The sequence below is a fragment of the Choloepus didactylus genome, chromosome 13, assembly GCF_015220235.1.
Source record: "Choloepus didactylus isolate mChoDid1 chromosome 13, mChoDid1.pri, whole genome shotgun sequence".
Taxonomy (NCBI): Eukaryota; Metazoa; Chordata; class Mammalia; order Pilosa; family Megalonychidae; genus Choloepus; species Choloepus didactylus.
In genome coordinates this window covers 73,300,965-73,328,946 of record NC_051319.1, presented here as the reverse complement: position 1 = coordinate 73,328,946, position 27,982 = coordinate 73,300,965, and the positions used below count along the sequence as shown (strand labels likewise).

The window sequence follows — 27,982 nt, the reverse complement described above, 5'->3', positions numbered from 1 at the left end:
TGTAGATTAAACAGCTTTCTATTGGAAGAAGATGCCATATAGGACTTTTATAGCTGGAGAGAAGTCACTACCTGGCTTCAGAGCTTCAAAGGAGAGACTGATGACTTTAAGTTGGAGCCAGAACTCATTTACCTTTCTGAAAATTCTAGGGCCTTTAAAAATTATGCTAAGTCTACTCTGCCTGTGCTCTAGAAATGGAAGAATAAAGCCTGGATGACAGCATATCTGTTTACAACATGGTTTGCTGAATATTTTAAGCCCACTGTTGAGACCTACTGCTCAAAAAAAAAAAGATTCCTTTCAAAATACTACTGTTCATTGACAATGTACCTGGTCACCCAAGAGCTCTGATGAAGATGTACAACAAGACTAATGTTTTAATGCCTGCTAATACAGTATCCATTCTGCAGCCTGTGGATAGAGGAGTCATTTCAACTTGCAAGCCTTTTTATTTAAGAAATACATTCTGTAAGGCTCTAGTTGCCATAGTGATTCCTCTGATGGATTTGGGCACAGTAAATTGAAAACCTCTTGGAAAGGATTCACCATTCTAGATGCCATTAAGAACATTCGTGATTCATGGGAGGAGGTCAAAATATCAACATTAACAGGAGTTTGCAAGAAGTTGATTCAAACTCTCATGGATGACTTTGAGGGGTTCAAGACTTCAGTTGAGGAAATAACTGCAGATGTAGTGGAAATAGGAGAATTAGTATTAGAAGTGGAGCCTGAAGATGTGACTGAATTGCTGTAATCTCATGATAAAACTTTAACTGATAAGGAGTTGCTTCTTACAGATGAACAAAGAGAGTAGTTTCTTGAGATGGAATCTACTCCTGGTGAAGGTGCTGTGAACATTGTTGAAATGACAACAAAGAATTTAGAATATATAAACTTAGTTTCTAAGGCAGTAGCAGTGTTTGAGAAGATTGACTCCAATTTTGAAAGAAGTTCTAAAGTAAGTAAAATGTTATCAAACAGCTTTGCATGCCACAGAGAAATCTTTCATGAAAGGAAGAGTCAATTGATGTGGCAAACTTCATGGTTGTCTGTTCTGGTTTGTTAATGCTGCCGTTTTGCAAAACACCAGAAATGGATTGGCTTTTATAAAGGGGGTTTTATTTGGTTACAGAGTTAGTCTGAAGGCCATAAAATTGTCCAAGGTATATTGTCAACAATATACCTTCATCGAAGGAAGGCCAATGGCATCCAGAAAAATCTCTGTAAGATGGAAAAGCACATGGCTGGCATCTGCTCTGCAGTTCTGGTTTCAAAATGGCTTTCTCCTACAACATTCCTCTCCAGGCCATCTGCTTGCTCCTGGGTTGCATTCTCCAAAATATCACTGTAAGCTGCAGCTCCTCCAAAGTGTCACTCTCAGTTGCTCTGAGTTTATATAGTGCTCTAGTAAAGTAATCAAGGCCCACACTGAGTGGGCAGGGCCACACCTCCATGGAAATTATCTAATCAGAGTTATCACCTACAGTTGGGTGGGTTGCATCTCTGTGGAAACACTCAAAGAATTACAATCTAATCAACACTAATACATCTGCCCACACAAGATTGCATCAAAGATAATGGCATTTTGGGGGACATAATACATTCAAACTGGCACATTGTCTTATTTTAAGAAATTGCCACAGCCTCCCCAACCTTCAGCAACCACCACCCTGAGCAGTTAGCAGCCATCAACATTGAGGCAAGACTCTCCACCAGCAAAAAGATTTTGACTTGCTGATGACTCAGATGATGGTTAGCAACTTTTAGAAATAAAGTGTTTTTAAATTAAGGGATGCACATTGTTTTTTTAGACATAATGCTATTGTACACTTAATAGACTACTGTATAGTGTAAACATAACTTTTATAGGTACTGGGGGAAAACAAAAAAATTCATGTGATGCAATTTATTGCAAATTCACTTTACTGAGATAGTCTGGAACTGAACCCACAATATCTCCTAGGTATCAAGAATGGTGGAGATTTTTTCCCCCATTTATATAGGCACTGCCATCTAGTGGCAGTTTTTTTCTCTGCGACTTAAAAAAGCCATTTGGCCCAGATTTGGTAACAAATGGTAGACACTGATGGTTTGTCAAATAATCATTTGGTCAAGTTAATAATTGCACTTTGTACACAAATTCCATGCCAACAGTCTAAATACTGACCTGTTATATTTGAACAGAAAATAAAAAGTAAAAAATAAACAGACCTCTTACGAGTTCCCCTAACTATACTTTGCAGTAAATCTCTTCTGATTTCTCCTTCCACTCCATATTACCCAGAGATTTTACTCAGATTAGACTGCATCAAAGAAAAGCAAAAAACTGTAAACTAGAAGCAATGATGAGGCATAATCCTTAATTGCAATGATGGTCTGGGTCACCTACGCAAATGTGCTCCTGCCCTTAGTTCCAAATCCTTGGATGTGGCCCACCAAAATAGCTAATAGCATGTAACTGGAAGGTGAACTCCTAATGAACACCTTTTATAAAGTTATAAATAAGACCACTAATAAATTTGTAATGTCTTAAATTTAGAAGTGGAAACTAAAGATTAAGTATATGATAATTTCTTTGTGGTACTGCTTGTAGGAAATTACAGGATGTGGTCAAAATCTAATAGGAAACCAGTATCATCACCTGTGAATCCATAACCTTTTAAGTGATATAGGTTAAAGAAGAACTTTCCAAAATGACACACAGAAAATGAGGATGTCTGTACAAATACTGGTAAAAATTCAATTGACTGCTCTCAGTGGGACCCCTAGGGCTGAAGGGATCAATATTTTGTTCACAATTGATAGGAACCTCTGAGATAAAGGGTCAAATTTACATGAAAGTCCTAATGGAAACATGCTTGACAAGCAGTGAAACCACTCTAATTCCTTTTGAGAGTTCTTAGAAATTACAAAAATTACTTTGTTCTTTTATGTAGGGAAGGCTCTCTTACTTAACATTCTTCCACTGATGTGAAACCCTAGTCAAGGAAAACAATGATTCTGGTCTCTAACAAGTTGAACCAATATAGCAGGATCAAAAGTGACCTCTCTCTTTGCCCAGGGCCCAAGGCATACGACTGTACAGTGTATGCTTTAACCCTGCAGAATGATTCTGATATGCCTGGGCACTATTTTTAGTTATTACGCTGGCTGCCATTCTTCTTTAAAAAAAAAAATTCCAAAAGTTTCTCTTCCCCAAGTTAGAGAAACCATGTTTTTAAATGTAATTCAGTTTATTTCAGATCGCATATTCAGAGACTTGTTAACTTGAAGCTCCTGTTCAGTCCCCACAGGGAGATGATCCATTCTGATATTGGTTCAAAGAAAGTTATAATATTGTGCTTGGAACATAGAGAATCAGTCATTAACTTTTTGCTACTATTACAATAATAACAGCTCAGCCAAGGTTACTGTGATCTCTGAAAGATCAAGGAAATGAGTTATTTTCTCTTCTTGTGTTTATAGTACATTTCAAGATACTGTTTTCTTTTAAGAAAAGTCTTGGTACTTTAAGTTTCCCTTTCAATTCATTTAATTTCAACAAGCTGTCAAAAAGAGCCAATAAACAAATATTGAATTACATTTTGTTAGTTTTTTATAACCCTCAAACTCCAGACTACAAAAACATTTTTGTATGTCTCTTGCTCTGACTACCCTGCTACTTTTCCATTTACCACAAGACACCCATACATACAGTGCCAGGGGAAAGATGACATGGGCTTACTGGTATACAGGAGTGTGATAAGTCCTGATGAAGTACTTATGGATAAAATGTAGTTCACTGTAGGGCTGAAGTTCTTCGTTGTAAAGAAGGGAACAAAAATGACCAATACCAGAAATAGAGTATTGTTATAAGAGACGGAAAATGTTGTAGCTTCAAATCAGCAGCTTCATTTTTCTTCCACAGGATTTTTTCATCTTTCTTCTTCTGAAACGTCTTTCTGTTGTCAGTTTCAGAACATTTTCAAATGACTTTTTTGGAAACAGCATCATCCCTCTTCTATGCTACTAGATGTGGATGGCCAACATGATGAAGGCATTCCTGAAGAAAAGCATGGAAGACTTGGCTGAGATTGTGACTGGAATCCTGCAGGAGCAGGTGCTCCTCAGACTGCCTGCTTGGAGCCACCCTTGGAAGCCATGGTAAAGAGGGAGCTGAGAGCGTTAAGCTGCGTGTGAAACCAGGTGGAGTCACCTGGTACTGTCCCTGAGACCTCAGTATCTAATAATCTGGCCAGTTGATTTTTGACAAGGATTCCAAGTCTTTTCAATGGGGAAAGAATAGTCTCTTCAGCAAATGGTACTGGGAAAAGTGGATATCCAAATGCAAAGAATGAAGGTGGGGGGGCCCCTACCTCACACAATATACAAAAGTTTTCTCAAAATGGATCAAAAACCTAAATATAAGAACCAAAATTATAAAACTCCCAGAAGAAAATATACGGAAACATCTTCAGGACCTTGTGTTAGGCAATGAATTTTCTTAGACTTTACACCAAAGCACAAGCAACACTCCAACAAGGACATTGGACTCTAAGGATGGTAGGGGCTGGGTTTTAAACACCTTTTAAAGACCATTTGAACTCGACCCATAGTACCTGCAGCTGGAGAACTCACTGTGGGGTGCTGCGAATGAGTGTGCAGTCTGAGTCTCCTAGCTGGGAATTTTTCTTACTGCTTTTAAATAACACTCTAACAATAAAGCAATTTAGCAATGAATCCACACCCTTTTTTTTTGACATCAGTCGGGAGGAGGCTATGGGCACAGAAGAGAGTAGGAAAACAGGTTGGAGAAATCATGGAAAACAACCAATGGCTTAGAAAAATAATCAATTCACATCCTTCCAACTTTATTGATATTCTTGATTCTAATCCTATATTGTCATCTGAATTCTGGTTTATCTTTTGACAAAAATCATTCCAGAAATAGGGACCAAATGCATTACATAATATTTAGAAGCTATGGTGATTTGGAGCTGTGTCCCAGAAAACATGTTATTAAACTTAATCCATTCCTGTGATGTGAACCCATTGTAAAGTAACCTTTTTGATGATAAGGTGCAGCCCAACTCAATCAGCATGAGTCTTAGTACTATTACTGGAGTCCTTTACAAGCAGAATGAAATTCAGACAGGACCAAGGATTGCTGGCAGCCAGCTCAGAATGCCAGTCTTTGGGAAGAAAACATCACTTTGATGATGCCTTGATTTGGACTTCTCCTAGCCTCAAAACTATAAGCCAATAAATTTCCATTGTTTGAGGAAAAAAAAAAAAAAAAAAAAACAAGCAACAAAAGAAAAAATAAATGGGACTTCATCAAAATTTAAAACTTTTGTGTATCAAAGGACTTCATGAAAGTAAAAGGATAATCTACAGAATAGGAGAAAATATTTGGAGACTTGGAGACTATGTATCTGATAGGGGTTTAATATTCACAATATATATAAAGAACTCCTACAACTCAACAACAAAAAGACGTACAACCTAATTAAAAATAGGCCAAAGACTTGAATGGACATTCTCCAAAGAAAATATACAAATGACCAAAAGGCACATGAAAAAAGACTCAACATCATTAGCCATTAGGGAAATGCAAATCAAAACCATAGTGAAATATCATTTCATACCCCTATAATGGCTACTATTAAAAGGGAAATAATAAGAGTTGGAAAGGTTGTGGAGAAATAGGAACACCATTCATTTTTTCTGGTAATGTACAGGGGTTGAGCTGCTGTGGAAAAGAATTTGGCAGTTCCTCAGAAAGTTAAATACAGAACTACTGTATGACCTGTCAATCCCACTTCCCCAAAAGGACTGAAAACAGAACTTGAACAGATATTGCACACTGATGTTCATAACAGCATTACTCGCAATTGCCAAAGTTGGAAGCAACCTAAGAGTCAATCAACTAATGAATGGATAAACAAATTGTGGTATATTATTCAGCCACAAAAAGGAATGAAGTTCTGATACATGCAACAGCATAAATGAACCTTGAAAACATCGTGTTGAGTGAAATAAGACAGACACAAATGAACAAATATTGTACGATCTCACTGATATGTAATAATTAAAATAAGCAAATTCATAGAGTCAGAACTAGAATACAGGTTACCAGGGTACAGGTAGGGGTAGGGAATGGGGAGTTAATGCTTAATGGGGACAGTTTCTGTTTGGGGTTATGGAAAAGTTTTGGTAATGGATAGTGGTGATGGTAGTACAACATTGTGAATGTAATTAACACTACTGAATTATATATTTGAATGTGGTTAAAAGGGTAAATTTTAGGTTGTATATATGTTACTAGAAGAAAAATTAAAAAAAGAAAAACAACTATAAGGCTGTAACAACACAAACAGTGAACCCTAATGTAATCTATGGACCATAGTTAATAGTATAATTGTAATAATATTGTTTCATCAATTGTAAGAAAGGCAACACTAATGCAAAGGGTTAATAATAGGGAAAATTGTGTACGAGGGGGTGATCCATGGGAACTCTATATTCTGTGTTATTTTTCTATAAACCTACAACTTCTATAAAAAAATTACTGAAAAGAAAAAAAGCTGAATAACTGTTCATTAAAGGAGACCAAAAAGACATGACTACTAAATGCAGTATGTGATCCTAGTTGTATCCTGGACCAAAAAAAAATAGGGACATTGGTGGGACAATCGGCAAAATTTGAGTGAGGTCTCTAGATGAGATAATAGTATTCTATCACTATTAATTTCCTGTTTTTGGTAATTGTACTGAGGTTAATAAGATGTTAACATTTAGAGAGTATCGATGAAGGATATATGGGAATTCTTCATACTATTTTGGAACTTCTTATAAATCTGAAATTCGTATTTAAAAATAAAAAGCTAAACAAACAAACAAACAAAATTAAACCTAGGTGTAAGTTGCAGTTATCCAGCTATTAGCTTTGTAACTTGACCAGTTATTTTTTTCTTCTATGTATAATGGGGATTAATAAGTTGGTCTATTTGCCTGACAGGATTGTTGTAAGGATCAAATAAGATAATAGATGTGAAAAAGACTTCAAAAATTATAAGGAATTATCAAAATACAAGGTTACAGATTCTTGTGTCTCATAAAATTTTACAACAATTCTGTTTTATTTTGGTATTTTGGAAATACTCCTTAATTTAACTGACATAAAAAACAATATAAAAGAATAAAATCATGAAAAGTAAATTGTACTGTTAGCATGTATTTTGGGGGAAATATTTATTTTTGCCTAGAGTAATTTTAGCTTCTAATCTGTCTTCAAATTATATTTCTAATAGATTATCTTTTTTTCTTCTCTAGGTACCTCTCCAGAAGAGTATCAGAAATGGAATAGAAAAACGTAAGAACTAAAATTTTAAAAGTTGTGCTTTCGAAAACTCTGTGTCAGGCACAAACGCAGAGAATACTTTCTCTGTGCTGGAATTTTACTCGTTGCTGGGGATGAAGTAGCGAACAAAATTGATTTAAAAAAAAAAATCTCTGCCATAATCGATTCACATTCTAGTTGGGGGAGATGGACAGTGTTCCAGTTTGCTAACACTGCCATTATGCAAAATACCAGAAATGGCTTTCATAAAGGGGATTTATTAAGTTACAGATTTATGGTCCTAAGGCCATAAAAATGTCCAAACTGAGGCATCAGCAAGAGAACACCTTCACTGTAGAATGGCTGATGGCCTCTGAAACATCTCTGTCAGCTGGGAAGGCACATGACTGGCATCTGCTGTACCTTTGCTTCTGGGTTCTGGTTCCAAAATGGCTTCCTCCAGAATGTCTCTGTGCTTCATCTTTTAGCTTAGCATCTCCAAGTATCCTTCTGTCTGCATTCTCCAAGCATCTCCAGACGTTAGTGTCAGTGTCTGTGTCAGCTTAGTGTCAGTGCCTGTGTCAGCTTAGTGTCAGTGCCTGTGTCAGCTCTTAGCTCTCGTAAATACTCCAGTGAACTAATCAAGCCCCACCCTGAATGGGTGGGGTCCACACCTCCATGGAAATAATTTAATCAGAGGTTCCACACTAATCAGAGGTTCAGACTAATCAGTCTACCCCCACAAGATTGCACTAAAGAATATGGCTTTTCTGGGGGACATAATGTATCCAAACTGGCACAAGCAGTAAATAAATAAGCAAGTAAATTTATACTGTGTTATATGGTGATGAATGCTATGGAGAAAAATAAAGCAAGATGGGGTATAGAGAGTATTGAAGTGGAGGCCTGCTCTTTTAAATAGTGTGTCAGAGAAGTCATCATTGAAAAAGTAGCCTATGAGCAGAGATTTAAAAAGAGTGACAGAGAAAGTTGTGTGGAAAAGAGTGTTCCATGTGGAAGGAACAGCCAGAGCAAGACACTGAGATAAGAAGACCTGGATTTCTGGAGTGGAGTGAGGAAGAAGAGAGGTAGAAGATGAAGTGAGATAGGGAGGAAGAAGCCAGATCATATAATGCATTGTAAATCAATTAAGTGAGATGAGAAGCATTTGAAGGATTTTAAGCAGAAAGTGATGTGATGTGACTTATGTTTTAAAAGGATCACCATGACTGCTGTGTTGAGAATAGATTATGGGGAGGCAAGTGTGAAATCAGTGAGATTACAGTTAGGAGACTGTTGTCCCTATCCAGGCCAGAGTAGACCACAGTGGTAAGAGTGGTGGAGTGTGGTCAAATTTTGGATATATTTGAAAGTAAAACTAACAGAAGTTCTTCATGGACTGAATGGTAAAAAGTGAGAGAAAGTAGTTAAGACCAACTCCAAGGTTTTGGCTTGAGCAACCAGAAGGATGGATTTACCATTTATTAATATGGGGAAGACTGAGGAGAAACAGATTACTAGGGGAAGTTCAAGAGTTTGGTTTGGGGCATGTAGACTGAAAGATCGAGTATATATGAGAGAGACAGGATCTAAGTTCGAGGAGGTGGTCACAATTCAGATCATGAACAGCCTTGAGGCTGGTATTTCTATTTTAATCCTGAACATGATGGGAACTCCTGGAAGATTTCAAGTAGGAGTGTAACATATAATGAAATTTTTAAACATCTTGATCCTCAAAGGTTTTGAAGGAGCTCGTAGAAAATACATACAAGTTGAGAAACAAAGTTAGGGGACATCATCAAGAACGTGAAAAGACAACCCACAAAATGGGAGAAAATATTTTCAAATTATATATCTGATAAGGGACTTGTATCCAGAATATGAAGAACTCTTACAACTTAGTAAAAAGACAACCCAATTAAAAACAGGTAAAGGATCTGAACAAACATTTCTCCAAAAATGATATACAAATGACCAACAAGCACTTGAAAAAAAGGTTCAACATCATTAGTCATTAAGGCAACACAAATCAAAATCACAGTGAGGTACCATTTCACACCCACTAGGATGGGTATAATAAAAAAGACAGATAACAAGTGTTGACAGGAATGTGGAGAAATTGGAACCCTCATACATTGTTTATGGGAATGTAAGGTGTTGAAGCTGCTTTGGAAAACAGTTGTCAGTTCTTCAAAATTTTAAACATGGAGTTACCATATGACCTAGCAATTCCACTCCTAGGTATATAACAACCAAGAGAAATGAAAATATACATTCACACAAAAACGTTTACATGAATGTTTGTAGCAACATTATTCATAATGGCCCCAAAGTGGAGACAACCAAAATGTTCATGTGTTGATGTATGGATAAATAAAATGTGATATATTCATAATAATGGAATATTTTTCAACAATAAAAAAATGAAGTTCTGATACATGCTATAACATGGATGAACTATGAAAACATTATGTTAAGTGAAAGAAGCCAGTCTCAAAGACCGTATATTTTATGATCCCATTTATATAAAATGCCCAGGATAGGCAAATCTATAGAGACAGAAAGTAGATTAGTGATTGCCTAGGGCTAAGGGGTTTGGGAAGAAATGTATAGGATTTCTTTTGGGGGTGAAAAAATATTCTAAAATTGGCTATGATGATGGCTGCACAACCCTGTGAATATACTAAAAAAACACTGAATTGTGCACTTTAAATGGATGAATTGTATGGTATGTGAATTATATCTCAACAAAACTGGAAAGAAAAACAAAATTAGGACCAAGGATATATAGTTTTAATAGGAGATAGAAGGAAGGGGAATAAAATGAAAATAAGCCATAAGAGTTAAAAGTCAGATGTTTTAATGAGCCAAATGTTGGTTCTGAGCTTCTTGTGATACAAGGAAAGAGTTATATAACTAATTGATCACTGTGTCCTTCAAATAATCATGGAAAAATTTACTGTCTTATAAATAGATTTTTAACAAAAATTAAATGGCAGACAGCACAATATTGTCTTCTTTGGTAGGAGACCATGGTGGTTTGAAACTCTATGTACCCCAGAAAAGCATGTTCTTAAAGTTAATCAATTCCTGTGCATATGGACCCACTGTAACTAGGATCTTTTGATGAGACTACTTCAGTTAATCTGTGACCCACCTCATTCAGGGTGGGTTTTAATTCTTTTACTGGAGTCCTTTATAAACAGGATGAATAAGAGAGAAAGAGAGAGAGAGCACTTGCATACACCATGGAAGTAAGAATCTGAAAGCAGCGAAACCAGGAAGAGAAGGGAGAGACCAGCAGATACCACTGTGTGCCTTGCTGCGTGGCAGAGGACTCCAAAGATTGCTGGCAGCCAGTCTTGAGGAAGAAAGCATCCTCTTGATGATGCCTTAATTTGGATATTTTTCTCAGCTTCAGAACTATAAGCTAATAAATTCCCATTGTTTGAAGCCAACCCATTTCATGGTATCTGCTTTTGGCAGCCTAGGTACTAAAACAGAGACTGATGTATATTCTATACTGAGGAGAGGTGTGGATGATTGATAGATATAATTTTGAATACAGATTTCTGTAGAACTTTTGCATTATGCAACCAAGATTCTTATCTGTTATATCACTTCTTTACAGAGGTGGGTGTGATCATTTTTCTTTCTTAGAGCAATCACTCTTGCAACAAAGAAAAGGTTGGTTTGGAAGGGGTGATCAGATTGCAAGGGATGACAATAGTAATATTCCAAGATGAGGACCAGAACTTTAACAGCACTGTTAGCAGAGAGGAAAAATTTGAGAATGGCTCAGATGGAAGAATCAACTATTTTTATTGCCTAATTGGTTGAGAGAGAAGAATGGAGTCCAAGATTCCCCCCTGGCCTCTGATTTAGGAAACTAGATGGATGATGATTCATTTACTTGGTAAGGTAGCACAAATGGAAAAACAAGCATGAGTTAGGGTAACAGAGATGGTGTTAGTTTGGAAAACAGAGGTACCTACAGCACTTGGAAGTGTAGCTGTTCAGGAAACATTTGGATGTCCCAGGCTGGAGAGCAAAGGAAAGGTACTGAGCTGAAGGCATAGTTATCACCTTGTGAAGTATGTAGTATGAGAAGAGAATTAGTGGTATAGCCTCTGTGATCGTTTGAAGCTGTATGTACCCCAGAAAAGTATGTTGTTAAAGTTAATCCATTCCTGTATGTATAGACAGTTTAATTAGGATCTTTTGGTGAATAGGATCTTAAGATGTGACCCACATGGGAGAAACTAAGATGGCGGCTAGGTGAGACAGGGCAAAAAAAAACACCTCTGTGAAAAACACTAGATAAAAACCAGAAAGTGACCCAGAATACTGTTTACAGCGTTGCGCCAGCTGGACAAGGTCTGCTAGTACCACAGGGGCTGTATACTTGGTGAAACCGGGAGTCTGCATTCTGAAACGAGTGAGTAAGCTGGCTGGAAGACCCGCAGCTGCCTGGTGGTCTGGGGAAGCCAGGGTTTGGCATTTGGAGACCAACTGGCTCTTCAAAAAAAAAAAAAAAAAAAAAAGGGAAAAACCCAGGAGCGGCTGCAGCTGCGATTGTAGAAACCACGCAGTAAAACACAGCAAGAGGGGCTGGGCCGGCCTCTCAGTGTCTGGCCTGGAAGATAGCCCGCTGCAGATACCCTCGGGGCCGGGGAAATGGAGGGGAGAGCCGGAAGCAGAAAGAAACCCTGCAGCTAGCAGCTGGCTCCCCAGAGGGCTGGATAAACTCCTGCCCGGGGCCGTACCCACAGCCCAGAGCCCCGCCAGTTGTCCCAGAGCTGGAAAGGAGGAACTGTGCGAGGAGGGTGGTGTTGAGACTCCCCGTTTGGTCATCTTTGCATCAGGCTGAAAGCACCCCGGCACGGCCTGGCGGCCCGGGACTTCCCTTGAGGGATGGCGTGCACTGGTGACATAGCATGGCATTTCCTTGGCAGAGGTCCTGGAGGATCGCGGCTGGGTGGGGGCACCCGCTCAGAGAACCCAGGGACACTATGCCAAGTCCGGTGGTCTGTGGGACAGCGAAAGAGAGGGTCTGGGGCTGAAATGAAATGAAGGCTTAGACTCTTGCAGCAGCTTGAATCTCCGGGAACCTGGGGGATTTGGATATTAAAGCTGTCCTTCCTCCCTGGACACCCATACATATGCCCCACATTCAGGGCGGACGGCTCCAGCAACACACCCAAACTGAGTTCTCCAACTGAACCCCCACAAGAATCATTTCCCCACACACCATGGGGACAAGGTGGAGAACTGACTTGAGGGGTATAGGTGACTCACAGATGCCATCTGCTGGTTAGTTAGAGAACGTGTACACCACCAAACTGTGTTTCTGAAAAATTAGATAGGTGGTTTTTTTTTTTTACAACTTGAAAGAACCCTATAAGCAAAGCAAATGCCAAGAGGCCAAAAACAACAGAAAATCTTAATGCATATGATAAAACCAGATGATATGGAGAATCCAACTCCAAACACACAAATCAAGATATCAGAAGAGACACAGTACCTCGCACAATTAATCAAAGAACTACAATCGAGGAATGAAAACATGGCAAAGAATTTAAAGGGCATCAAGAAGACCATGGCCCAAGATATAAGCTACATAAAGAAGACCCTAGAAGAGCATAAAGAAGACATTGCAAGAATAAATTAAAAAATAGAAGATCTTATGGAAATAAAAGAAACTGTTGGCTAAATTAAAGACTCTGGATATTCACAATACAAGACTAGAGGAGGCTGAACAATGTCTCAGTGTCCTAGAAGTCCACAGAACAGAAAATGAAAGAAAAAGAATGGAGAAAAAAATCAAAAAAATCAAAATGGATCTCAGGGATATGATAGATAAAATAAAACGTCCAAACTTAAGACTCATTGGTGTCCCAGAAGGGAAAGAGAAGGGTAAAGGTCTAGAAAGAGTAGTCAAAGAAATTGTTGGGGAAAACTTCCCCAACCTTCTACACACTACAAATACACAAAGCATAAATGCCCAACGAACTCCAAATAGAATAAATCCAAATAAACCCCCTCCGAGACATATTCTGATCAGACTCTCAAATACTGAAGAGAAGGAGCAAGTTCTGAAAGCAGCAATAGAAAAGCAATTCACCACATACAAAGGAAACAACATAAGACTAAGTTGTGACTACTCAGTGGCCACCATGGAGGCGAGAAGGCAGTGGCATGACATATTTAAAATTCTGAGAGAGAAAAATTTCCAACCAAGAATACTTTATCCAGCAAAACTCTCCTTCAAATTTGAGGGAGAGCTTAAATGTTTCACAGACAAACAAATGCTGAGAGACTTTGCCAATAAAAGACCTGCCCTACTTCAGATTCTAAAGGGAGCCCAACCAACAGAGACACAAAGAAAGGAGAAAGAGATATAGAGAATTTTAACAGACATATACAGTACCTTACATCCCAAATCACCAGGACACTCATTTTTCTCTAGTGATCACGGATCTTTTTCCAGAAGGGACCATAAGCTGGACATAAAATAAGCCTCAAGAAATTAAAAAAAAACAAAACAAAATTGAATATACTCAAAGCATATTCTCCAACCACAATGGAATACAAATAGAAAATAATTTTTGAACTATAATTCCACTATTTACTGCCTACATGATATAAAATACACAAACTCTAATGACAAATCAGTGGTTTTGAACTCAATGTAAAATATGTAATTTTAGACAACTATATAAAGGTGGGGGAATGGAGGAGTATAGGAACATAGTTTATGTGTCCTATTGAAGTGAAGGTGGTATCAAAGAAAAACAAGACTGATATGAATTTAAGAGGTTAATTTTAAGCCCCACAGTAAACACAAAGAAATTATTAGGGAATATAACTATAGAGATGAAAAGTAGAGTTTGGGTTAAGAGAAATGGGGGAAGGGGCAATGGGGAGTTAAGAAATGAGTGTAGGGTTGCTATTTGAGGTGAAGGGAAATTTCTAGTAATGGATGGTGGGAAAGAGCATTACAACATTCTAAATGTGATTAATCCCACTAATGGAAGGCTAGGGAGGGGGTGGAATGGGAAGATTTAGGCTGTATATATGTTTCCGCAACTGACAAAAAAAAAAAAAAAAAAAAAAAGACAGTCTAAGCAGCTGACAATTGAATGCCAAGGATGAACTTGGATGGGATTGGAGGATAGAGGACAGGTTGCTCAAAGGGACACAGTTGAGACATAAGGAAAAGGAAATATAGAATGTAAGCTTTGTATCATTGTTGAATGTCTTGTACTTCTTAGCTGCACTTAATGGGATTGCATAAAATAATGTTCTTGTTCATGGGAAGTGTATACATGAATTATAGTGTATGTTCAAGGATGTGTGCAGCTAGCTCTCATATGTTCAGAAGACAGAGCAATAGATGATGGATGATAGGGAGGCAGGGAGGGAGGGAGGGAGGGAAAGAAATAGTGATGTGACAGCATGTTAAATTTGGTGGATTGAGCTATCGGGGTAGGGGGGTCAGGGTATGATGGAATTCTGTGTATGGGGTTAGTATTGTTTTTGCAACTGTTCTGATAACTTTGAATTTATTTTAAAATAAATAAACAAACAAATAAATAAACAACAAAACACACAAAAAACATGTGTCCCACCTCATTCAGGGTGGGTCTTAGTCCTCTTACTGGAGTCCTTTATAAGAGAATGAAATTCAGACAAGAAGAGAGACAATCACAGAAACAAGAAGCCAAAAACAACAAAACCTAGAAGCGAAGGAAGAGACCAGCAGATGCTCCCATGTACCTTGCCATGTGACAGGGGAGCTCAGGATCACTAGCATCTGGTCTTCTGATGAAGTCTTAAACTGGACATTTTCATGGCCTAAAAACTGTAAGCTTATAAACTAATGCATTCCCATAGTTAAAGCCAGTGCATTTTATGGTATCTGCTTTTGGCAGCTTAGCAAACTTGAATAGATTTTGATGCCAGTAGAGTGGGGTGCTGCTGTTGCAAATGCCAAAAATGTTAAAAACGTTTTTTAATTGGATAATGAGCTGAGGTGGGAAGAATTGTGAGGAGCTTGATAGAAAAGGCCTAGATTGCTTTGAATAGACTGTTGGTAGAAATGTGAATGCTAAAGGTGCTTCTGATGAGACAGACCTTAGACAGAAATGATGAATGTGCCATTGCAAACTGGAGGAAAGGCATTTCTTATTTTAAAGTGGCAGAGAACTTGACAGAATTGAGTACTGGTGTCAGATGGAAGGTAGAATTTGAAAGCGACGAGCTTGGATATTTAGCTGAGGAGATTTCCAAACTGAATGTGAAAAGTACAGCCTGCCTTCTTGTAGCTTATAGTAAAATGTGAGAGGAAAGGGAAGAGTTGAGAACTGAACTCCTGGACACAAAGAAACCAGAAATTGATGGTTTAGAAAATTCTGAGCTTCCAGAAGGCAAGTCCCCAGAGAAGAGTGCTCCATTTGAAGGTTTAACTGAACATGGATTCGGTCAGCCATTTCAGTACAAGTCAGTATTGGAAATGCAGTTATCCAGAAAGGATTTGTGGAAAATTCTTCTGTCTGATGGTTTGGACCCCTGTGGGCTGCATGTGAAACCAACAAGGTTTTTGCAGGATCTGTATGAACATTACCACTGCCAGCTGAGACTAAAAGAGACAGAAAAGAGACAGACTGAAGGAAAAATGACTTCTAAGGCAGAAAACCATGGAAGCTGAGGTCTGGACCCATGTGTGTGTACCTGAGCTTGGAGATGGCGGGCTTTCTGCCCCAGTTTTCAGGAAGTGGTTTTCACCCTAGGTTTCTCAGATGCTGGGGGATTGCAGGGAGGCTGGCCGCCATTCCATGCTTGACAAGGGTGGAGCAAAGAGCCTGGCTGTCACCTGAATGCTTGAAGATATTGGAGCCTTCACCCCAGTGATTGGGGAGAGCATGGCTGAGGCACAAGCACTTGGAAAGGGTGGGGCTACTGCTCCATCAGAACCTGAGGACAAAGCATCCTTCTTTAGATGACTCTTTGACCTTGAGCTCTAATGGAGTATGTCCTGCAGAGTTTCATGGGACCCATGACCCCTGTTTTCCTTCCAATTCCTTCCAGTTTCTCCCAATAGCAATGGAAATATTTATCCCTCCTTTGTATATTGGAAGCAAATGACTTGTTCTCTAAGTTTCACAGATCCACAGACTGAGGGGAATTGTGCCTATAACTGATACTGATGAAACTTTGTACTTAGTATTCTTTCTAAATGATTTAAGGCTTTTGGGATATTGTGATGGAATTGATACATTTTGAATATAGAAAGATCATGTCTTTTAGGGGTCCAGATGGTTAAGTGTGTATGTATATACTATATTATATTTATCCATTCATCAATTGGTGGACACTTGAATTGCTTTCATCCTTTGGCAATTGTGAATAATGCCACTGTGAACATTGGTGTGCAAATATCTGACTCCCTGCTTTTAAACCTTTTGGATATATATGTAAAAGTCGGATTGCCTAATCATGTGGTAATTCTATACTTTACTTTGCCAAACTGTCTTCCATAGTGGTTGTACCATTTTAAGTTCCCACCAGCAGTGAATGAGTGTTCCTATTTCTAATATTACTGGGTGTGAAAAGATATCTCATTGGGGTTTTGATTTCCATTTTTCATATAGCTAATGATGTTGCTTTTTGGCAAATTGTATATTCTCTTTGGAGAAATGTGTATTCAAATCTTTTGCCCATTTTATTATTGGGTTGTTTGTCATTTTGTTGAGTTGTAGGATTTCTTTCTGTATTCTGTATATTAAAACCTCAACAGATATGTGATTTCCAAATATTTTATTCCATTGAGCAGTTTGTCTTTTCAATTTCATGTTAAAGTCCTTTGCATGAAAGTTTTAATTTTAATGAAGTCCCATTTATCTATTTTTTTTTCCTTTGTTGCTTTTGCTTTGGGTATAAAGTCTAAGAAACCATTGCCTGACACAAGATCTTGAAGATGCTTCCCTATGTTTTCTGCTAGGAGTTTTATAGTCCTGGCTCTTATATTTAGGTCTTTGATGCATTTTGAGTTAATTTTTGTATGTGGTATGAGATAGAGGTCCCCCTTCATTTTTTGCAAATGGATATCCATTTCTCCCAACACTGTTTGCTTGAGAGACTGTTCTTTCCTGATTGAGTGCACTTGGCAGCCTTGTCAAAAATCATTTGGACATAGATGTGAGGGTCCATTTCCGAACTCTCAGTTTGATTCCATTGGTCTATATATCTGTCCTTGTGCTACTGCTGTGTTGTTTTGAGCACTGTAGCTTTGTAATAAGTTTTAAAGTCATTGCAAGTCCTTCAACTTCATTCTTCTTTTCAAAGATGGTTTTGGCTATTTGGGGCCCCTCACCCTTCCAAATAAATTTGATTATTGACTTTTCCACTTCTTCAAAGTAGGCTGTTGGAATTTTGATTGGGATTGCATTGAATCTGTAAATCACTTTGGGTAAAATTGACATCTTAACAATATTTAGTCTTCCAATCCATGAGCATGAAATGTCCTTCCATTTATTTAGATCTTTGATTTCTTTTACCAAGGTTTTATAGTTTTCTATGTATTAGTCCTTTATATCCATGGTTAAGTTTTTTCCTAGATATTTGATTCTTTTACTTGTTGTTGTAACTGGAATTTTTTTCTTGATTTTTCATCAGATTGCTCGTTACTACTGTACAGAAACACTTTTGATTTTTTGCATGTTAATCTTGTACCCTGCCACATTGCTAAATTTGTTTATTAGCTCTAGTAGCTTTGTTGTAGATCTTTTGGGACTTTCTATATATATGATCACGTCATCTGCAAATGGTGAAAGTTTTACTTCTTCCTTTCCAATTTGGATGAATTTTATTTCATTTTCTTGCCTAATTGCTCTGGCTAGAACTTTTGATACAATGTTGAATAACAGTGTTGATAGTGGGCTTCTTTGTCTTATTGCAGATCTTAGAAGGAAAGCTTTCAGTCTTTTACCTCTGAGTATGATGGTAGCAGTGTTTTTTTATATATGCCTTTTATCATGTTTTGGAAGTTTCCTTCTATTCCTAGTTTTCTAAGTGTTTTTATTAAGAAAGTGTGCTGGGTTTTGTCAAATGCCTTTTCTGCATCGATTGAGATGGTATGTAACCTTTTCCCTTCGTTCAGTTAAGATGGTGTATTACATTGATTGATTTTCTCATGTTGAACCAGCCTTGCATGCCATATGCATTTTCTACTTGATCATGGTGTATAATTCTTTTAATGTACTGTTTTATTTGATTTGTAAATATTTTGTTGAGGGTTTTTGCGTCTATATTCATAAGAGAAATTGTTCTGTAGTTTTCTTTTCTTGTAGTATCTTTATCTGGCATTGTTATTAGGGTGATGTTGGTGTAATACAATGAGTTAGGTAGTGTTCCCTTCTTTTCAGTTTTTTGAAGAGTTTGAGCAAGACTGGATTAAGTCTTCTTGTGAAGCCCTTTTGCCTGGGGCTTTTCTTTGTTGAGAAGCTTTTGATAACTGATTCAATCTCTTTACTTGTAGTTATTCTGGTGAAATCTTCTGTTTCTCCTTGAGTCAGTTGTGAGTTTCTAGGAATTTTTTGGTTTCATCTAGATTTTTGAATTTGTTGGCATACTGTTGTTCCTAGCATCCTCTTATGATTCTTTTTATTTCCATGGAGTCTGTAGTAATGCCCCCCACCATTTCTGATTTTATTTATTTCCTTCTTCTCTCTTTTTTTTCTTTGTCTGTCTAGCTAAAGATTTGTCCATTTTTTGATCTTTTAAAGAACCAACTTGTAGTTTTGTTAATGCTTGCTATTGTTTTTTAATTCTCTATTTCATTTATTTCTGCTCTAATCTTTGTTATTTCTTTCCTTCTGCTCACTTTGGGTTTAGTTTGCTGTTCTTTTTCTAGTTCCTCCAGGTGTGCAGTTGGGTCTTTGATTTTGGCTTTTTCTTCTTTTTTAATATTAGCTTTTAGGGCTATAAATTTCCCTCTGAGCACTACCTTCACTGAATACCATAAGCTTTGATATTTTTTTTTTTTGATATGTTTTTATTCGTTCATCTCAACATGTTTACCGATTTTCCTTGTGGTTTCTTCTTTGACCCATTGATTACCTAAGAGTGTGTTACTTAAACTTCCATGTATTTGTGGATTTTCCAGTTCTCTGCCTGTTACTCATTTCTAGCTTCATTCTATAGTGGTCAGAGAAGATGCTTTGTATAATTTCAATCTTTTTAAATTTATTGAGACTTGTTTTATGACCCCGTGTATGGTCTATCCTGGAGAACAATCCATGTGCACTTGAGAAGAATGTGTATCCTTGCTGTTTTGGGGTGCATGTTCTGTATATGTTTATTAGGTCTAGTTCATTTATCATAGTATTCAAGGTCTCTATTTCCTTATTGATCTTCTGTCTTTTTCTGTCTATTAATGAAAGTGGTGTATTAAAGTCTCCAACTGTTATTGTAGAGGTATCTATTTCTCCCTTCAGCTTTGCCAGTGTTTGCCTCATGTATTTTAGAACACCATGGTTAGGTGCATCAATATTTATGATTGTTATTTCTTCTTCATGGTTCTACCCTTTTATTATTATCCAAGTGTCCTTCCTTGTCTCTTGTAACAGCTTTTGACTTAAAGTCTATTTTGTCTGATATTTGTATGCTACCCCAGCTCTCTTTTGTTTAGTATTTGCATGGATGATCTTTTTTCATTCTTTCACTTTCAACCTATTTGTATCTTTAGGTCTAAGGTGAGTCTCTTGTAAACAATATATAGTTGGATTACCCTTTTTTTAAATCTATTCTGCCAATCTGTGCCTTATGATTGGGGAGTTTAATCCTTTATCATTCAGAGTTGTTACTGTAAAGGCAGCACTTACTTCAGCCATTTTGTCCTTTGGTTTTTACCTGTCATATCTTTTTGTCTCTCTTTTCCTTTATTGCAGCCTGCTTTTCTATATAGTTCAACTTTTGTGATGTATCTGACTGACCCCTTTCTCATTTCTGCTTCTGTATATTTTTAAAATACTTTCTTTGTGGAGCTGCCCTGGAGTTTGTATTACACAACCCACATCTGTAACCTACTAATTTCAAAAGATATCAACTTAACTTCAATAACATACATGTTATTTTCTCTCATATCCCTCCATATCTTGTTTGCATCCCACATTACCTCTTTATATTTTGTGTGTCCATTATCAGGAAATAGTGACTATTTCTTTTCAATTGTATTCCAACACTTACAGGAATTAAAGATTAGAGTTATATATTGAGGATACAGTACTATTGGGTTTTACATTTACCTTTTAGTTACCTTTACTGAAGATCTTCTTCACACTACTCCAAGTCACTCTCCTCCTGTCTTTTCCCTTCAACCTAAAGGACTCCCTTTAGCAATTCTTGTAGGACAGGTCATTTGGTAATAAAGTCTCTCAGTTTCTATTTATCTGTGAATGTTTTAAACTCTCCTTCATTTTTGAAGGACAGTTTTGCCTGATAAAGAATTTTTGGCTGACGTGTTTTTCTCCTTCAGTACCTTAAATATATCATACCACTGCCTTCTCACCTCCATGGTTTCTGATGAGAAATTGGCACTTAGTCTTATTGTGGATCCCTTGTATGTGATGAGTCACTTTGCTCTTGCTACTTTCAGAATTCTCTCTTTATTTGACATTCTGATTAGTAGTGTCTTGGGGTAGGTCTACCAGAGTTTATTCTGTTTGTAGTAAGTTGTGTCTCTTGGACATGTATATTTGTCTTTCATAAAAGTTGGGAAATTTTGGGCCATTATTTCCTGAAATATTCTTTCTGCCCCTTTTCCCTTCTCCTTGCCTTCTAGGATACCCATTATATGTATGTTCATATGCTTCATACTGTCACTCAAGTCCAGTAGACACTGCCCAATACTTTCTATTCTTTTCTCTATCTGTTCTTATGACTTTATGGTTTTAATTATCCTGTCTTCTTGCACACCAATTCTTTCTTATGCTTGTTAAAGTCTACTATTGTATGTCTCTAGTGTATTCTTATTTTCCTTATTGTTCATTTCATCCCCATAATTTCTGTTATGTTTCTTTTTATGCTTTCTAATTCTTCTTTTTGCTCACACATTGTCTTCTTAATATATTTTAGCTGTATAACCACCTTTAGTTTGTTTCTATCCACATTTTCCCTCATCTCCTTGAATTTATTTAGGAGATTTGTTTGAATGTCTTCAATTAGTTGTTCCAAAGTCTATGTCTCCTCTTAAGTTTTAATTTGTTCCCTTGACTGAGCCATATCTTCCTGTTCCTTAGTGTGGCCTGTAATTTCTTTGCTGTTGTTGAGGCATCTGATTATTTTGTGCTAACTCTTAAGGTCAATTTCTCCCCCTTGCCTAGAGTTCTATTGTTGATTGGCTTTGTGTTAAGGCTCTTCTTTGATGCTTGGTCCAGCATATTCTGGACTTTCAGAGTAGCCCATGTTTAACTTCAGGTTTTCTAAGCACCCGATTTTTATATCAGCAGTATGATTTTTAAGATTGCCCTTTGTGTGCAATTGTTTCACCTCCAGGAGAAAGCTTTCTTTCCTCTGTTCCTTCTCCAGGAATCTTGAGATGTTCTTTTTGTTTGGGGCAGAATTTTCTCCCTAGCTCATATGATTTTTTTAAAATTCTCTCCCTTACTCAGTGCCCCCTTTTTATTACATTTTTCAATATTGAGACCCATCCTATCTTATGGCAGTTCAGTGTTTTCCCTTTGTTTTGTGAAACTTTTCTGTCTCTGGTTACTTCTCCAGTAAGTATCCCACCCTGGGGATCCAGACTGGGTCATTCCAAAAAGTTCTCTTTTTTTGTTTGTTTGTTTGTTTCCATTTAGGTGCTCCAGCAATTGGAGATTGGGCTGAGTGTGTGCACCTCTGGCCAACAGTTTTGGTTCTGCCATAGTCCTTTTTATTTCCTGGAGGCCTTTTTGTATATATGTACTAGTTAACCACTTGTGGTCCACCCTGGGTCTCTGTGGACTTGAGTCCCTGTGCCTAGATGTGGGTGGGTTTCTAACTCTCTGCTCTAAGTGGTGCTATGATCTGCACCCAGCACAGGATGTCCCCAGGCTGTGCTGCCTCCGTGTGACTCTTAAGCTGCACAGGATTAAGTAAGGGGGAGAAGTACAGACTGGCAGGTCCAGGTCATAGATCTCCTAGCTTTTGTGGTGTTTTGTGGTGTTTTTTTTCTTTGATTGTGTTTTTTCTCTTCCAGTCTCTGTCATCTTCCAGAGTTCCAGGCAAGTGGGATTTGTCCTTTTATTAGTTTTTTTTTCTGAGGGAAGACTTTCAGGGAATGTCTTACATCACCATCTTGATGATGTCACTTTACACTGGATGTTTCATTACCTATATGACTGTTTTTCATCAGAGAGTGACCAGAAAAGCAGTGAAATCCACCTGAAAGTTAATTCAGGGCAAGAAGGTACTATTTTGACAGAATGAGTTTAAGGGAGAAATATAAAAGTGTAAGTTGCTTTCAGTACTGAATTTGGCTGTTCAGTAAACCAGTAATAGAAATTTAGAAAATTCCTGTCCTCACAACTGGCTTTCAACTCCACTGTCTTGCTAGGGACTCAGAAATCTCATTTTGGTGGTCACAGTCTGAGCTTTGTCCTTCATTTCTGTTTGTATTCCACTTGTAATAGCTAATCCTCGAGGGAGGCGGGGCAAGATGGAAGACTGGTGAGCTGTATGTTTTAGTTACTCCTCCAGGAAAGTAGGTAGAAAGCCAGGAACTGCGTGGACTGGACACCACAGAGCAATCTGTCTTTGGGCATACTTCATACAACACTCATGAAAATGTCGAACTGCTGAGATCAGCGAAATCTGTAAGTTTTTGCGGCCAGGGGACCCGCGCCCCTCCCTGCCAGGCTCAGTCCCGTGGGAGGAGGGGCTGTCAGCTCCGGGAAGGAGAAGGGAGAACTGCAGTGGCTGCTCTTATCGGAAACTCATTCTACTGATCCAGACTCCAACCATAGATAGACAGAGACCAGACATCAGAGAATCTGTGAGCAGCCAGCCCAGCAGAGAGGAGACAGGCATAGAAAAAAAAAAACAACACGAAAAACTCCAAAATAAAAGCAGAGGATTTTTAGAGTTCTGGTGAACACAGAAAGGGGAAGGGCGGAGCTCAGGCCCTAAGGCGCATATGCAAATCCCGAAGAAAAGCCGATCTCTCTGCCCTGTGGACCTTTCCTTAATGGCCCTGGTTGCTTTGTCTCTTAGCATTTCAATAACCCATTAGATCTCTGAGGAGGACCCTTTTTTTTTTTTTTTTTTTTTTTTTTAATCCTTTTTTCTTTTTCTAAAACAATTACTCTAAGAAGCCCAATACAGAAAGCTTCAAAGACTTTCAATTTGGGCACGTCAAGTCAAGAGCAGAACTAAGAGAGCGCTGTGACAAAAGGCAATAATTCAGTGGCTGAGAAAATTCACTAAACACCACAACTTCCCAAGAAAACGGGGGTGTCCGCTCACAGCCACCATCCTGGTGGACAGGAAACACTCCTGCCCATCGCCAGCCCCATAGCCCAGAGCTGCCCCAGACAACCCAGTGTGACGGAAGTGCTTCAGATAACAGGCACACACCACAAAACTGGGCGTGGACATTAGCCTTCCCTGCAACCTCAGCTGATTGTCCCAGAGTTGGGAAGGTGGAGCAGTGTGAATTAACAAAGCCCCATTCAGCCATCATTTGAGCAGACTGGGAGCCTCCCTACACAGCCCAGCAGCCCAGAACTGCCCTGAGGGGACGGCACTCACCTGTGACATAGCACAGTTATCCCTCAACAGAGGACCCGGGGTGCACAGCCTGGAAGAGGGGCCCACTTGCAAGTCTCAGGAGCCATACGCCAATACCAAGGACTTGTGGGTCAGTGGCAGAGACAAACTGTGGCAGGACTGAACTGAAGGATTAGACTATTGCAGCAGCTTTAAAACTCTAGGAAAACCAGGGAGATTTGATTGTTAGGGCCACCCCCCCTCCCCGACTGCCCAGAAACACGCCCCACATACAGGGCAGGCAACACCAACTACACACGCAAGCTTGGTACACCAATTGGGCCCCACAAGACTCACTCCCCCACTCACCAAAAAGGCTAAGCAGGGGAGAACTGGCTTGTGGAGAACAGGTGGCTCGTGGACGCCACCTGCTGGTTAGTTAGAGAAAGTGTACTCCATGAAGCTGTAGATCTGATAAATTAGAGATAAGGACTTCAATAGGTCTACAAACCCTAAAAGAACCCTATCAAGTTCAGCAAATGCCACGAGGCCAAAAACAACAGAAAATTATAAAGCATATGAAAAAACCAGACGATATGGATAACCCAAGCCCAAGCACCCAAATCAAAAGACCAGAAGAGACACAGCACCTAGAGCAGCTACTCAAAGAACTAAAGATGAACAATGAGACCATAGTACGGGATATGAAGGAAATCAAGAAGACTCTAGAAGAGCATAAAGAAGACATTGCAAGACTAAATAAAAAAATGGATGATCTTATGGAAATTAAAGAAACTGTTGACCAAATTAAAAAGATTCTGGACACTCATAGTACAAGACTAGAGGAAGTTGAACAACGAATCAGTGACCTGGAAGATGACAGAATGGAAAATGAAAGCATAAAAGAAAGAATGGGGAAAAAAATTGAAAAAATCGAAATGGACCTCAGGGATATGATAGATAATATGAAATGTCCAAATATAAGACTCATTGGTGTCCCAGAAGGGGAAGAAAAGGGTAAAGCTCTAGGAAGAGTATTCAAAGAAATTGTTGGGGAAAACTTCCCAAATCTTCTAAACAACATAAATACACAAATCATAAATGCTCAGCGAACTCCAAATAGAATAAATCCAAATAAACCAACTCCAAGACATATACTGATCACACTGTCAAACACAGAAGAGAAGGAGCAAGTTCTGAAAGCAGCAAGAGAAAAGCAATTCACCACATACAAAGGAAACAGCATAAGACTAAGTAGTGACTACTCAGCAGCCACCATGGAGGCGAGAAGGCAGTGGCACGATATATTTAAAATTCTGAGTGAGAAAAATTTCCAGCCAAGAATACTTTATCCAGCAAAGCTCTCCTTCAAATTTGAGGGAGAGCTTAAATTTTTCACAGACAAACAAATGCTGAGAGAATTTGCTAACAAGAGACCTGCCCTACTGGAGATACTCAAGGGAGCCCTACAGACAGAGAAACAAAGACAGGACAGAGAAACTTGGAGAAAGGTTCAGTACTAAAGAGATTCGGTATGGGTACAATAAAGGATATTAATAGAGAGAGGGGAAAAAAATGGCAAACATAAACCAAAGGATAAGATGGCTGATTCAAGAAATGCCTTCACGGTTATAACGTTGAATGTAAATGGATTAAACTCCCCAATTAAAAGATATAGATTCGCAGAATGGATCAAAAAAAATGAACCATCAATATGTTGCATACAAGAGACTCATCTTAGACATAGGGACACAAAGAAACTGAAAGTGAAAGGATGGAAAAAAATATTTCATGCAAGCTACAGCCAAAAGAAAGCAGGTGTAGCAATATTAATCTCAGATAAAATAGACTTCAAATGCAGGGATGTTTTGAGAGACAAAGAAGGCCACTACATACTAATAAAAGGGGCAATTCAGCAAGAAGAAATAGCAATCGTAAATGTCTATGCACCCAATCAAGGTGCCACAAAATACATGAGAGAAACACTGGCAAAACTAAAGGAAGCAATTGATGTTTCCACAATAATTGTGGGAGACTTCAACACATCACTCTCTCCTATAGATAGATCAACCAGACAGAAGACCAATAAGGAAATTGAAAACCTAAACAATCTGATAAATGAATTAGATTTAACAGACATATACAGGACATTACATCCCAAATCACCAGGATACACATACTTTTCTAGTGCTCACGGAACTTTCTCCAGAATAGATCATATGCTGGGACATAAAACAAGCCTCAATAAATTTAAAAAGATTGAAATTATTCAAAGCACATTCTCTGACCACAATGGAATACAATTAGAAGTCAATAACCATCAGAGACTTAGAAAATTCACAAATACCTGGAGGTTAAACAACACACTCCTAAACAATCAGTGGGTTAAAGAAGAAATAGCAAGAGAAATTGCTAAATATATAGAGACGAACGAAAATGAGAACACAACATACCAAAACCTATGGGATGCAGCAAAAGCAGTGCTAAGGGGGAAATTTATAGCACTAAACGCATATATTAAAAAGGAAGAAAGAGCCAAAATCAAAGAACTAATGGATCAACTGAAGAAGCTAGAAAATGAACAGCAAACCAATCCTAAACCAAGTACAAGAAAAGAAATAACAAGGATTAAAGCAGAAATAAATGACATAGAGAACAAAAAAACAATAGAGAGGATAAATATCACCAAAAGTTGGTTCTTTGAGAAGATCAACAAGATTGACAAGCCCCTAGCTAGACTGACAAAATCAAAAAGAGAGAAGACCCATATAAACAAAATAATGAATGAAAAAGGTGACATAACTGCAGATCCTGAAGAAATTAAAAAAATTATAAGAGGATATTATGAACAACTGTATGGCAATAAACTGGACAATGCAGAAGAAATGGACAATTTCCTGGAAACATATGAACAACCTAGACTGACCATAGAAGAAATAGAAGAACTCAACCAACCCATCACAAGCAAAGAGATCCAATCAGTCATCAAAAATCTTCCCACAAATAAATGCCCAGGGCCAGATGGCTTCACAGGGGAATTCTACCAAACTTTCCAGAAAGAACTGACACCAATCTTACTCATACTCTTTCAAAACATTGAAGAAAATGGAACACTACCTAACTCATTTTATGAAGCTAACATCAATCTAATACCAAAACCAGGCAAAGATGCTACAAAAAAGGAAAACTACCGGCCAATCTCCCTAATGAATATAGATGCAAAAATCCTCAACAAAATACTTGTAATTCGAATCCAAAGACACATTAAAAAAATCATACACCATGACCAAGTGGGGTTCATTCCAGGCATGCAAGGATGGTTCAACATAAGAAAAACAATCAATGTATTACAACACATTAAAAACTCGAAAGGGAAAAATCAATTGATCATCTCAGTAGATGCTGAAAAAGCATTTGACAAAATCCAACATCCCTTTTTGATAAAAACACTTCAAAAGGTAGGAATTGAAGGAAACTTCCTCAACATGATAAAGAGCATATATGAAAAACCCACAGCCAGCATAGTACTCAATGGTGAGAGACTGAAAGCCTTCCCTCTAAGATCAGGAACAAGACAAGGATGCCCGCTGTCACCACTGTTATTCAACATTGTGCTGGAAGTGCTAGCCAGGGCAATCCGGCAAGACAAAGAAATAAAAGGCATCCAAATTGGAAAAGAAGAAGTAAAACTGTCATTGTTTGCAGACGATATGATCTTATATCTAGAAAACCCTGAGAAATCGACGATACAGCTACTAGAGCTAATAAACAAATTTAGCAAAGTCGCGGGATACAACATTAATGCACATAAGTCAGTAATGTTTCTATATGCTAGAAATGAACAAACTGAAGAGACACTCAAGAAAAAGATACCATTTTCAATAGCAACTAAAAAAATCAAGTACCTAGGAA

The 27,982-nt window shown here is 38.1% G+C and overlaps 1 protein-coding gene and 1 pseudogene across 1 annotated transcript in view; one reads left to right on the top strand and one right to left on the bottom strand.

The window, feature by feature from the left end:
- The window catches only part of MEIKIN (meiotic kinetochore factor), a 172,422-nt gene that overhangs the window by 53,825 nt on the left and 90,615 nt on the right, over positions 1 to 27,982 (top strand). Inside the window, exon 7 of the mRNA XM_037800912.1 lies at positions 7,315 to 7,354. Coding sequence (XP_037656840.1) covers positions 7,315 to 7,354 — 40 coding nt within the window. The remainder of the gene's footprint in view (positions 1 to 7,314; positions 7,355 to 27,982) is intronic.
- LOC119508376 lies at positions 3,651 to 4,142 on the bottom strand (annotated as a pseudogene).